Source organism: Lissotriton vulgaris, chromosome 5, assembly GCF_964263255.1.
Source record: "Lissotriton vulgaris chromosome 5, aLisVul1.2, whole genome shotgun sequence".
Taxonomy (NCBI): Eukaryota; Metazoa; Chordata; class Amphibia; order Caudata; family Salamandridae; genus Lissotriton; species Lissotriton vulgaris.
The window spans coordinates 1,534,593,839-1,534,608,245 of NC_141693.1; the positions used below are offsets into that span (position 1 = coordinate 1,534,593,839).

A 14,407-nucleotide genomic window follows, 5' to 3' on the forward strand; every position below is an offset into this window, starting at 1 on the left:
CCTATGTTTTTTTTTCAGAGAATTTCAGTTCTTTAAATGCTCATTTCTAACTATAACGTCCAAGAAACCTATGTGTTTTTCAGTGGATTTCAAAGGTTTTTTAAATGCTAATTCCTAACTATAATGTCCCTGAAACCTATGCTTTTTTCTGTGAATTTCAAAGGTTTTTTAACTGCTAATTTTTACCTATAACGGACCTGAAACCTATGGTTGTGTCATTGAAATTCAAAGGTTTTTAAAATGAAAATGTGTAAGTATAATGTGCATTAATCCTATATTTTTTTAATTGACTGCATATATATATATATATATATATATATATATATATATATATATATATATATATATATATATATATATATATATATATTAAACAAAAGTTGAGAATAATTTATAGTTTGGATAACTATATTCATTGTATGTTTTTATTATTTCACAGAAGTCGCGCACCCTACGCACACCCTACACGCACCTCGCTACCATAGATTTTAGAAGTCGAGCCAGGGTCGCGCTGGCAGTAATTTAATTTAGAAAATGTAAACTTTAATTTAGAAAACTATTTATAAACTATTTCTTTCGGTATACTATTAACGATATGAAATTTCACGAGTGCGCAATGTGTGAGTGTACCGTAAGCGGCCCTCCCCGCACGTATTTCCTGGGTCATACCAGAATCGGGCCTGGGTCGCGACTTTTGAAAGTGTGAAATCTCATTATACTAAGTTCAAATTTCAGATTTGTATAAATACTTTCACTTAAATCCTTTGTAAAATATTGTATAAACATTTGTTCATAGTTTATAATTATGTATACAATATTTCACGGGTGCGCAATGCGATGAATTATAAGAGGGACGTTCCATCCTTGTGATATTCCTGTTATTATTTGGCTACCTTTGAGAGAAGACCTGTTTTTTGATTCTTTTTTTTCTGCTTTTGTGTGTTTCTTGATATTTTTTTGGGTAATAATATGGCTTCCAATGCTCGGACAATTGACCCCTTGGATTTAGAAGTAGAGGAAGAAATTGTTGTACCCATCAAAAAGAGGTACGTGCACCATATGCCAACATACACTATCAAGACAATCAGAGAAAAAATTATTCATGTGGGACCAGCAGCATGAAGAAGCATTTGGAAACTTTGCACCCGAATCACCTGGTTAGAGAAGAGAGAAGGAGACAGCTTGCTGAAGCAGCAGATTGAGATCCAAATGCCCCTTCTACATCACCTCAGTAATCTCCTCCTGCGCCAAGGCCCCACATTGTTCCCAAACTTTTTGAAGCTACACTTATGTGCAAGAAGCGTGAGACTAAACTCTGCATTGGATAGCAATGTCTCAATGTTATAACAGCTGCCATAAAAGCACATGAATGTTAATTCTTTTTTATAATGTGCTCTTCTTTTTGTTAGCAGCTTGTTCGTTGTTTTTTCATTTTTCTCTAATCTAAAAAAATCAAAACCAAAACAAGAAAAAAATTGTTTAAAAAAACAAAACAAATGACACAATTGTTTGAAAAAAAAATGTTCTTACAGAACCACATCTATTGGTTTAAAAAATAAAATTACCTGAGTGATTGCATGAGAGCGAGGACATTGTGTGGGTGATTGGAAAAGTGCATGGGTACTGCTTGGATGATTATATAACTGTATGGGTAATGACTGGATCAGTACAGAGGTAATGTATGGGTGATTACAGGAGTGCATCATGGTACCTGTAACTGCATGGGTAGTGCACAGGCGATTGTAACAGTGCATGGTTAGTGCCTGGATCATTGCATTAGTAAATTGGTAGTGACTGGATGATTAGAGTATTGCAAGGAGAGTACATGGTGAATTTATAAGTGCTAGGCTTTTGGCGGAGTGATTGGATAAGTACATGGTGCTGTCTGGGTGATTGGACCAGTGCATGGGCAGTGACAGGGAGATGGCTGCACTGCATGGTTAGTGCTCAGGGGATTGTAGCAGTGCATGAGTTAGTGCCTGTGTCATTGCATGAGTACATGGGTAGTGTTTGGATGATTAGAGTCCTGCAAGGAGAGTGCATGGTGAATTTGCAAGTGCTTGGGTATTGGCGGAGTGATTGGATAAGTACATAGTACTGGCTGGGTGATTGAAGAAGTGCATGGGAAGTGAGAGGGTGATTGCTGGATTGCATGGGTACTACCTGGGTAATTGAAGGAGCGAATGAGTACTGTGTACGTGGTTAGAGGACTGCATGGGTAGTACACAGAGGTTTGTAGCAGTACATGTGTTAGTGCCTGGGTCATTGCATGAGGACGTGAGTACTGACTAAAGGATTAGAGTACTGCAAGGAGAGTGCATAGTGAATGTATAAGTGCTTGGTTTATTGCCTAACTACATGGGTAGTGCCTGGCTGATTGGGAGAGTGCATGGTTAGTACCTCAGTGGTTTCATAAGTGTGTTTCTATGGTCAGGTGTTACAATGGTTCTCAACCTTCCTCTGCCACAGATCACAAAGAGTCAAGGCAAACTACTCTCTTTCCCAGCTCTCTCCAGTACTCATGGGTATCCCCCAAGGGTCCGCCCTATCTCCTATCCTCTTCAGTCTCTTCTTGGAACCATTAGTTAATTCACTAAATTCCACAAACATTCTCTTCCATATGTATGCGGATGATACGCAATTCTATTTAAAAATCTCATCCACCTGATAACATCATTTCACTCAACACTACCCTAACTTCTACTCAAAATTGGTTATCTGAGAACCATCTTCTGCTCAACACCTCCAAACCTCACTCCTTTCAACTGCACCCCTCTTATCGTAGACTCAGCCAAATCTCTTGGAATCACCTTGGACAAGCACCTGAATATGAAAAATCATATCAGCAATGTGTGTAAGGGAGCTAACCACCTGATGAGGACACTCAGAAACATCAAACCCCTCCTTCCACAAACTGATTTCAGACAGGTGGTCCAAGCGCTTGTCTTGCCGACGCAAGACTACGGTAGTGCTATGCTCTGTGGCCTTCCCAAATACACACTCGCTCCATTAAGGATATCACTGAACGCGGCGGCTAGATTGGTTACAGGCACCAAAAGAAATGAGCAAAAATCCCCAGTCCTAAAATCTCTTAAATGTTTGCCCTTCGAAGCACAAATTTAGTTAAAGATTGCTGTTCTGGTGCACAAAGCCCTTCGCTTCAAAAATCCCAGGTACCTAGTGCAAAAGCTTGAATTATCCTGTGGTAGTGGAGCCTCAGGAAGCGCTAACACTTTCCTATTTAAACCACTCATCCTTAACAAAAAGAGAGCTTGTCACTGAGCCTTCTCCGGCGCTGCCCCAAAGACATGGAACTCTCTTCCATCGGAAGTACGCAGAATCTCCTCAATGACTGCTTTCAAACTGGAAGCCAAAAGACTCCTACTGAATAAGTTCTTACCTTAATTGGGATATGCTCACCTGCTTGAAGTCATTGATCCTACAACCACTCTACAATCATGTGATACTGCTCGTCGTTACAGGATAGTGTGCCCCCCTTCACAGCCCACTATATACATGTTTATTATTGTACTACTCTTCGTGACTCAATTTCACTATAATTATGCGAACTTTCTTCTTTCTCATTCTTACTTGTTGCTGTTATTGCATTTATGTCCTTCCTTCCACCCTATTGTTAAGCGCTCAGATATCCTTTGGGATCTTGTTCTCGCTATATAAAACTTTAAAAGTAAAATAAAATAAATACAATAAAATAAGTGCTTGGGCAGTGGCGGAGTGATTTCATTCACATGGGGATGAATCTTTAATCCTTTAATGTGACTCCGTTTATGAGGCTCTATCAATATCATGCTTCACAGCGCTCTGGTGCTTTCTCTGCGGCGAGTCTGCCGCATTTAAATTCCAAAACACCTGTTGCACTTCGACGAGAAGCGCTCAAACACATTCATTCATCCCCATGCAAAGGTTCACACAGGGCTTATGATATAAAACAGCAGTTATCAAGCGCACAAAATGAAAGACATCAATTTCAACAGTAACAAGATACTCAGAGGTGCGTAAATGTGATGTGTAAGAATTGGTCGTTATTATGATTGTTTTTCCAATGTTTGGAGCAGGACTGTTATTTCCCCTAGTTGCGTCAGGTCTTCTTTGTCATGTTACTGCATGCAGGGATGCAGTAGTACCTTTAGTGATAGTACACAAAATCAGAGTATGAATATTACAGAAACTTCAAAGAATCAAGCGTTCTTCTGTGATGTAAAACATCATTACACTCAACCAAACACTGCAGAGTATACTGATAGGGTTGTCTAAATATCAGCTTTATTTTCTGCAAAAGTGCCTTTTTGACACAATAACCATGCTCATTTTATTTCTCTCTTTGTAATGATTTTTTGGCTCATCCTGCAGAGATGTTTAACATGTGAATTATTTCTATAAACAGTGCATTCTGGTGAAAAGACAAAAACATGCTTTACGTGCTTTGCTTGACAGATCTATCATCTGCTCCACAACATTAATTTACAAGGATATTCCTCCTCGTCATCTAAATATTCGCTGACAGTCAGTTAAAAGTTTTCTCATTGAATTTTTAACGTCTTCGTTTCTCAAAGTATATATTATGGGATTTAGGAGTGGGGTAATGACAGCGCAAAAAACAGAAACTATTTTATCCACGGGTAAACTGTTAGAGGGTCGAGTGTAGATGAAGATGCAGAGCCCAAAAAACAGGGTAACAACAGTTAGATGGGCGGCACAGGTGGAGAGAGCCCTCTGCTTTTCTTCGGCCGAGTGTTGTCTTAGGGAGAGCAGGATAGTCGTGTAGGATCCGAGCAGCACAACGAAGATGACCAGAGATAAAATCCCACTGTTGCACACAATCAGTACACCTGTGAGGAAGGTATCAGAGCAAGCCAGACTCAGTAAAGGTGGGATGTCACAGAAGAAACTATCAACCTCATTGGGACCACAGAAAGGTAGTCTAATCATCAGGACTATCTGACCAACAGAATGCACAGCACCCCCCAGCCAAGCACCAAATACCAGGAGACTGCAAACTCTGTTGTTCATGATGGTGGTGTAACGCAAAGGATTGCATATGGCAACACAACGGTCATAAGCCATCACTGAAAGTAGGAGCGCCTCTGCAATGATGAAGAGATGGAAAAGGAAGAGCTGGGAAAAGCATCCATTGAAGGGGATGGTTTTACTTCTGCACATGATGTTCGCTAGCATCTTAGGGATGATGAGAGTCGGGTAGCACAAGTCAATGAGGGACAAGTTGCTGAGAAAGAAGTACATGGGAGACTGTAGTGATGAGACAACTTTCACTGTCACGATGATGGCCACATTTCCAACCATAATTGCCGTGTAAAGCATAAAAAATACCACACCTAAAACAATCTGCACCTCGTCGTTCTTCGAAAGTCCTAGTAGAACAAATTCCTTCACATTTGTTACATTTCCCATTTTTAAAGTTAATGTTTTGCACTAAATTCTCTGTATCGCTTTGAATCAATGTGTTGCGCTAAATTCACTGTATCGCTCTGAATAAATACAATCTGAAAAAGAAAACAGGGAAAGGAAAAGAAAATGTCCACACTTAATAATTTTAACGTAATTTTACAATGCTCTTTCCACCACTTACATTCTTTATTTACCTCATTTCAATAGACGCACTCTTTAAATCTGAAGAGTTTCATGTGTGACATTTGGCATTCTCATGTTTTGATGGTGAGGCTGCGAACTTCCCTGTCATATAGATATACATTCAATGGTGACCATTACTTGATTCATTGCTATAACCGTTCACAGTATTTCTTCACATACAGCTCATTTCAATAGTGCTCTAAAACCACGGTCCAAAATTGTGGACTAAATAGTAGTTTGGAACACCGTGGAGGGTGGTTTTAGAGAAGTTGAGGTGGCCACACCCACTCACCTCCATCCACTGACAAGCACACATATTTACATACGTGTATGCCCATACATTCACCAACACAAACGAACACACAATCACACTCACCAGTTCACAAATACACACATGCAAATACATGCACATCGAACTAAAAGCACACACATGCAAAAACGCATACATTCATTCACACACATGCACCAAAGCATTTGATAAAGCACGTACTGATCTGTGGCAGTGAGTGGAGAGGGTGGCCTGAGGGAAAAACATGATGACCCAGGAAAGAGCTGGAGGTTTCAGGGAGGAAGGAAGAAATGGAGGATCCCACCCCCTCTTGTCATTGGACTGGGTCAGGCAATGAGGATGACCTTTCTCAACTCATCGAAGAGTGGGTAGCGGTGAGTGAGAGTTGTTGATTACACCAGTCTGTGAAAGGGGGTTGTAGGGCATCACTGATGGTCAGTCCTGGGCACGACAGGGCATACACCTGAAGTATGCAAGGCTGACTCTCCCCTTCATCATTGGGAGAATACTTGCCTAGCATTTTACAGGCTGATGATGTTTTTGCGGTCAGAGCTGTGACATATTGAAGTCTGCATACTTTGGCTCAGGCTGCAATGTTCATGCACATTAAAACATGTAAAGCACCTGCTTCCTCACACCGATATGATATGATATGAGTGTATGTCAGGCTGACTTTGCTTGGCCTAACAGACTCTCATCAGGCGTTGGAACTGTGGGGGCACCAGCCTAAGCACTTAGAGTGACAGGCCACCACTGAACAATGCTAATTCATTTCCACCATAGAATCAAAGAAATTGTATTTTCACTAGGTCGAAACAAAGAGCAAAATGACAACACCAGATTAGAAAAACTGAACCACACACTGACATGGTCAGCGACTGGCTGCCGCCCCCCCCCATCTGACCACACCAACACCTGACACATGAACATGAGACCTGGTTATCTTTGGAAGGCGGGAGGTCGCAAGACCCCCCGGCCGCATTTATTAAGATATGAAATTAAAAAAGGTTTTTTAATTCCATGGTCAACAATTTATACAAAAATCAGCAGGACATTAGATACAATATTGTCAACAAGTTTGAGAGGCTAACCTTAACAGAAACTCTAATACAGATTGTTTCCTAACCGAATCTAACATCCTCATCTTGATTTTTGTATACTACATTTCTGGCCATATGGCAAGGTCGCTAACCGGTGTCAGGTCCTACTAGCTGTGCCTCACCTAGAGATGTGCGCATGCGCAGCCGGGCCTGGTAATTACCCGGTCTATGCCGTGAACTCCATTTACCCACTAAAGGAGGGCCCTTACTCTGCGCCATCCGGTGACGTCATAAGTATGCGCGCGCGGGGTGGCTACCAGCCTAAGGAAAGCGTGACTACTCCAACCCGTGCCCCTTTGAAGCACCAGTTACCTTGCCCCTGAAGTTCTAGGAGTGGCCAATGGCCCCTCCCCCTGGGCGGGAACCTCCCTAGGATGATGCCCGCCCCCTCAGACCTTAAAATAGCTGCTCACCGGTCATGACCTTACCGCATGCCCCAAACCTAATAAATACGACGACCTAGGAGAAAAATTCTAATGACAACTACTCTAGCTAACACATCAAAACATCAATTTAAAGCTACAAAGGGAAAAAAGTCCTAAGCACAATTGCAATATCATAACATGTTTCATCACAGTTCACTAAAGGGGGAAAAAATTCCTAAAGAAAGCATCACCAGCATAATATACAAACCAGACACAGATCACTTATGCATATCAAGGATAGCAACAAGCACCTACAGATTACGCTTAAACTAGACTAAGACAACATCAACCATTTAGTTTCAGGGATGGTGTGTGGGGAAACAAGAAGCCCCGAGCGCGGGGCACAACACGCTGTGGAGGAGCGTCCAGGGAGAAGAGGGTCTCCTGGGCGCTCCCCGCTTCTTTATTCACAAGGGACTGGGTGGTGGTGGCTACGCCCCCCACCCAGCCCCTCCCGGCACGCCCACCCCTGACCCGGACATCCTACCATGGTATCCGGGTCAGGGAGGGCACCAACCAATCGGTGGTGGGGCGCGCCCAGGAGGGCCCGCCCCACCACCGAGAGAAACGAAGAGGCCATGCGGGCGGGGGGGCCAAGAGCCCCCCCTTTTCACTCTTCCAATAAGGTCCGTCTGGTACTGACAGAGTGGGCAACAGGCCAGTCCAACACTACCTTCTACACTTTTAAACAACTTGATCTTTTTTTGCAAGACGATGCAGTCACAATGTTTTCTTACATTATGAAGCCCAAAACCAACTTTCTTGATTGGCACTAACCAATCTAAAACGCTTTTGTTTTTGTTTCCTATTCCACAATAAAAATTTAAACTGTTCAAAATTCGTAAAATAGTTTGCAGAAGTACGGCATCTATGTGAGGTATTTGGAAGCATTAATAATTAAATATAGTGTACCGCCTATACCTACATTCAGTGCTTTACAAGTCTATGTTTCTTCATACACGTTTTCAATAGTTTCTCCGTATTTACAGATGGCACAGTTCTTTCTTCGTTTTTTCTCTTCTTTTGTTTTCTAAAAAAAAGTAACTTTTTGCTCTGATCTCTTCAATCGAGAATAGTCTTCAATGTATTTAAAATGTTTGAAATAACAATTGAAGATATCTAATGCTACTTCACGGTGTACCTAAAAACGTTGCCAAAAAACTGGAATTTATATTTCAGAATTAAAAACTTACAAGAGCATAAAGTAATGTTTAATTTTCTTTACTGCAATATTCACTTGATCGAAATTTCACTACCAATATGTAGGACTATTACTGAGGGCTCTAAAACAATTCTGAACAATCGGTCAATCTTGATGAGTTCCATCTTTATACTCCAAAGTATTTTGTGACATTTCCATGTATTATTACTACAACTTTCGAGTTAACATAGACAACTCAACAATATGACGCATTTTGAACTGAGGGAGGGGACATGGCGGCCGTGTGCCCTTGAATGGCGCAAGCGTTACATCGATGGTGCTAAGGAAATAGCGGATTACCTTTCTTCTTTCTTCTCTGAGGTCCGGCGAACAGGAATCTGGGTGTATGTGTCTCGGCAGCGCCGCACGGTCTCCGCGCCCCTCCCTCTTGCCGCGCTGGTTGAAAGCAGCCGTGGAGATGAGACGCGGCCGCAGAGTGGCGGCCCGGGGTCGCCTCCGGGGCTGTGCGAGCGGCGTCAGAACCAGCAGCAAACCCGGAATTGGCGCCTTCTTCTTGCCAGTGGAAGGGCTGTTTACGGGCTAGGCTGAAGTACCTGCACAGACACGGGACGGTCCTGGGGAAGGCAGTAAAGGCGCAAAGAGTGCGGTTTCCCCGGTGCAGAAAGCGGGTCACTCTGTGCTGTTAGCGGAGGCTATAGGGGTCAGTCCCGCCAGCTCAAATAATACCCCGGGTAAGATAGGGGGTAGAAAACAATCTAAATGGTTTAAGGGCACACAGGCCATACAGGCTCCACAGGAGGTCGACACAGGGTGCGCTGTAAGTACTGAGGGTATTGATAGTGCACCAGGTGGTGCATCAGGCGGTAATACTTGTAATCTTCGACCACAGAAAGGGGTCAGTTTGGACCAGGATTGTCAAGTAAAGGTGAGAGGTGCTAAGGAGGCCAGAATTAAAGAGCCCAAAAAAACACAGAAAGCTGCAGAAAAAAAACAGCTTGGTGCGCATTACCCCTTCCTTGCGCTCGTTTTTTTAGGATTCAGACTCAGGTTTTAAATATTAAACACCAAGTGGCCTCTACTGACTCTATAGGCCATACTGATCTGGGTAACCCCTTCTCTGCCTCTAATATGACTCCCCTAGTGTTTAAGATTCCCTCGGTTACATCCTCTGTCACTCTTACAACTTTGCCTGAACATACAGAACAGATGGAAGCCTCTGTAATACCTTCCGGGTCAGCCAAGCACTCAATCAACCCAGACTACCCCAGCCACTCCGAGGAGTCACTGTCAGAAGCCTCAGGGCTCCCTTCTTCTTTCCCTTCTTCTTCTCGGTCAGAAGCTCTTGGTCTCAGCAGAGAATCAGTCGGAGATAAGGGAAGCCTGTGAGGTCCTCAAGAAAAAAGTGGATCTACTTAATAAAAGAACTGAATCCTCGGAGGGCTCAGTAGAGGAGCTCAAGGCAAACTTGGGGTCGGCCGGAGTGAAAGCCTTATGAAGAGATGGAGACGCCATGCGGTAAAGAGTGGAAACATAAGAGAACTACTCACGGAGGAACAATCTCCGCCTGTTGAAGGTTCCGGAGGGAAAGGAAGGGAGTAACATCAAGACCTTCGTGGTAGCATTTTTAAAAGACTCGCTGAGTCTCGAGGAGTCGTCTGATATCTTGGAAAAAGATATCCAAAGGGTGCATAGTGACCGTTTCCGCTTAAATCCCGGCAGGATTAAACCAAGAAAAATATTAGTTAATTTCCTCACTTACACGATAAAAGAAAGGATTTTGAATCTGGCCTTGAAAGCTAAATCATGAAAGGGTCCAGATTTCCCATTTGAGGTACGCTCAGATTTATCTAAAACTACCCTGGATCGGCAGTGGGAATTAGGCCAAAGGATGGAGAAATTTAGAGCTTTCGGCGCTACTGTGCAAATGAGATTTCCTGCTTTTCTGCGGATCATGTATAATAACAAAATGTACAATATTAGATCACCATATGAGGCAGATGAGCTGCTGGAATCCTTAAGTGATGCTTCACGAGGGAGGGAAGGACGTTTGACCTGAATATAGTCTGGGTGAGGGAGTATATTCCTTCATATTAGATCTCTTAGTGTTAAGTAAGAGGGTGTAAAGCAGAATAGAAAGAAATCAATTTTGACACATTAATTGGGAACACAAAAGACGGATGAGATAGGAGACAAAAAAAAAAGAAAAATAATAAGATAAGGGAAAGGAAAAAGGAAAAAAAAAAAGAGCAACAGGAGAGAGGAAAAAGGGAAAATATACGAGAAATAAACTTAGAATACAATATACATAGTATTTATTTATTATTAATTTATTAATGCAATTTATAGAGCGCGAACAATTGCCCAAGGGCGTCTCGGCGCTATGGATGATGCAGAATGAAAGGAGAGGGAGAGGTTTTATTGGCAGAATAGCCACGTCTTTATTTTGCATCTTAAGATAGCCATAGTGGGAGCAGCCCTTACGTCTGCGTCAAGGGAGTTCCATAGTTTGGCCGTTGACACCGTAAAGCTGCGGTCGCCCCATGTGACCGTCCTAGTGCGTGGGACCGTCATAATGGAGGAATTCATGGATCGAAGTGGTCGTTTTGGGACATGGAAGGCAAAGGATTTTGTAAGGAATCGAGGACCTTGGTTGTCTGTGGCTTTAAATGCGATACAAAGGGTTTTGAACTTGATTCTGTTTTTCACAGCTAGCCAGTGATATTTTTTGATGATGTGAGCGATCGGTTGGAATTTTGGGGAACCTGAGAGTAGTCTCTTGGAATCACCTTGGACAAGCACCTGAATATGAAAAATCATATCAGCAATGTGTGTAAGGGAGCTAACCACCTGATGAGGACACTCAGAAACATCAAACCCCTCCTTCCACAAACTGATTTCAGACAGGTGGTCCAAGCGCTTGTCTTGCCGACGCAACATTAGCACCAGATACACAGTATTAGTGGGTAGAGCAGAAGGGGTTAGCCAGAGGGCGCAAATACTTTTTCATACATCAGGCCAGTGTAAGTAGGGTTGGGTTTCCCAGGGGGTGGGGGGAGGGCACAGACATGGGGGATGGAGAGGGTGAAATCTTAAAGATTCCTCATATGCTGGTATCCTTTCAGTATATTTTAATCTCTAAGTGCACCCAGGTCTTGTATTATGGAGCTCAGCAGTCCCTTTGGGTCAGGTTAGGGATACATCGAGGGTTCTGTAATAGGATGCCTGTGGGGATGATGGCGGTGGTGGCGGTGAAGGATATGGTCCCATGACGCTGTTTCATTATTTATCCTGAAATGTTAATTGCCAAGCGCACGGAGAGCAGAAGAGAAAGAATACTTCGATATTTGAGAGATTCCCCGCCGCAGGTCCTTGCCATACAGGAAACTCATCTTCTCAAATCTGAGACTATAGAACTATTAAAAAATCAGAGATGGGTAGACACTTTTGTGTGCACGGATCAAACTGCAAACATCAGAGGGATTCTGTCTATATTTAAAAAACAAGCTAAGGCCCAAATATTGGAATGTAGGGAAGATCAAAGTGGGAGATGGCTTCTATTAAGAGTCTCTTTAGGGGGTTTGCTGTTTTCCCTAGTGGGCTATTATGGTCCAAATCAGGATGACCCTTCGTATGTAGACACCATCTGCTGCCTCCTCTCTGACTTTACGGACCCTGTAATCTGGGTTGAAGATTTTAATATCGTGTTAAACCCCAAGTTAGATAAATCATCCTATTCTAGAGCCTGTGTCCCTTCTAAATCCAGGCAATTGCTTCTGATATTTATGGCACAGCTAGGGTTAGCTGATATATGGAGGGAAAGGGCGGGGGATCATTTGGGGGTCTCCTTTAAGAACCTAAAGCATAAACATAAGTCCAGAATAGATTATGCACTGTTCAGCCACAGTCTTAAAGACTCAGTGAAAGACATAGTATATCTGCCATCCCACCTTTCTGATCATTTGGCAATCGTCTTCAGTCTAATTCCTATCCAGCAACATCAGCATAGTTCATGGTCTTTTGATCGTACCATCATATTAGAGGAGGATGAAATCAATTTTCTCCAGTCTGAGACTAAACACTTCCTCGAGGTAAATGTAAATTCAGCAAATATTTCCTTTGTCTAGGATGCTTTGAAAGCCTTCTGGAGAGGCTGTATTACTAATAAAGCCTCCCATAGAACCATAGAAGAAGGATATTTAGGAATAACATCAAGGTTCTAGAAGCGGAAATGAATAATATCGCGCATAAGCTAGGTGCCCATATAGATTCAAGGGAAGACCAAGAAAAACTAGATTCCCTTAAAAGTCAACTTGAAATCATTCTCCAAGAGAGGGTCACCAGAAGGTGGGAAGCGAGTAAAATTACTCACTTTGAATTCGGCGAGGCAGCAGGCAAGATACTCGCCTGGAAAATAAAAATAGACCAAGTACGAATTATATTAAAGAGATTAGGGTGGAGGTCAAGACATCTCCCCGCCTATTTAACTCTAATATCGGGAATGCATTTCAGGAATTCTTTCAGACTACATATAAGGAAGACATTAGTGAGGACTGTGCAGAGAGGAACACCTGGCTTGACATGGTCTCCTTGCCTAAACTTTCAAATGACCAAAGATTAGGATTGGAGGCAGAAATTACTGAGGAAGAAGTAAGTAAGGCTATTGCTCAGTCTAAGCGAGGGAAGGCGGCCGGCCCAGATGGTTTACCAGGGGAGCTGTATCGTTCTCTCAGAAACGTCATCATTCCAACCTTGGTGAAAGTTTTTAATAACATCCTCATGAAGGGAGATGATCCCCAAACTCATGGAGTGAGGCGACGGTAGTTCTGATCCTTAAACAAGGGAAACACCCCACTGAGTGTGGGTCCTACCGCCCAATCTCACTCCTCAACAATGATTACAAAATCTTTGCCGCCATCATGTCAAAAAGGTTGGGGGGTGTAGCTGATGCCATCATTCACCAAGATCAAAAGGGTTTTGTAAAAGGGTGTCAATTAGCGGACCTCACGTACGATCTAGTCGGGGCTATTGATATTGCATCCAACTTTTCTCTCCCATTGGCCGTTTTAACTTTTGACGCAACAAAAGCCTTTGATAGGGTGAACGGGCTTATTTGGCTGCGGTCATGAAAAAATTCAATTCAGGAGATAGATTCTGTTGAGTGATGGAACTTCTATATAAGGCCCCGCCAGCTAGACTGCTTGTTAATAGCTCATTGACGGAGGCTTTTAAGATCACAAGGGGTACAAGACAGGGCTGCCTGCTTTCCCCTCTCCTCTTTAACCTCTATATCAAGCCTTTTGCTTAGGTTCTTAGAGAGAATCTTAGTATCCCTTCTTTCAAATTTGGAGGATGGGAAAGGCGGGTGGCCCTATATGCAGGCGACATTCTTATATTGACAACTGACCCTGACCTAGCTTTTCCAACGGTTATAGAGAGGGCGGAGGAGTTCGGCAAGGTTTCGGGTAATGAAATAAACGCAAACAAGACCAAAATCATGGCCTGGAACATAAGCAATTTACCACTCAATGTTGCTTCCACCTTGCTCTATTTGGGGATCAGAATTACACAGGAGGTAGGGAAAATCCCTGAATACAATCTAAATCGGGTGTTTAACCCTTTAAGTGCTGCCGTCGGCCAACGGTCGTCGCGAGCACTACCTTGCCAGTTCTGCGCACGACCGTTGGTCGACGGGTCAGCACCCGTTATTCGAACATTCAGCACTGGGCACTGAACGTTCGACGCTGCTAAGGAGTTAAAGAATGTCAGAGGCAGTTAAAGTCCTGGGCCCACCTCCCCTTATCCATCTTGGGGAGGATAAATC

General features: G+C 43.0%; 1 protein-coding gene across 1 annotated transcript; it reads right to left on the reverse strand.

Annotated features, from left to right (window-relative positions):
• Nucleotides 1-4,434: 4,434 nt before the first annotated feature.
• LOC147712955 (olfactory receptor 4E2-like) lies at nucleotides 4,435-5,430 on the reverse strand. The gene has a single exon (XM_086920402.1). It carries the CDS (start codon nucleotides 5,428-5,430, stop codon nucleotides 4,504-4,506), a length of 927 nt encoding a protein of 308 aa, XP_086776528.1. The 3' UTR covers nucleotides 4,435-4,503.
• Nucleotides 5,431-14,407: the final 8,977 nt, after the last annotated feature.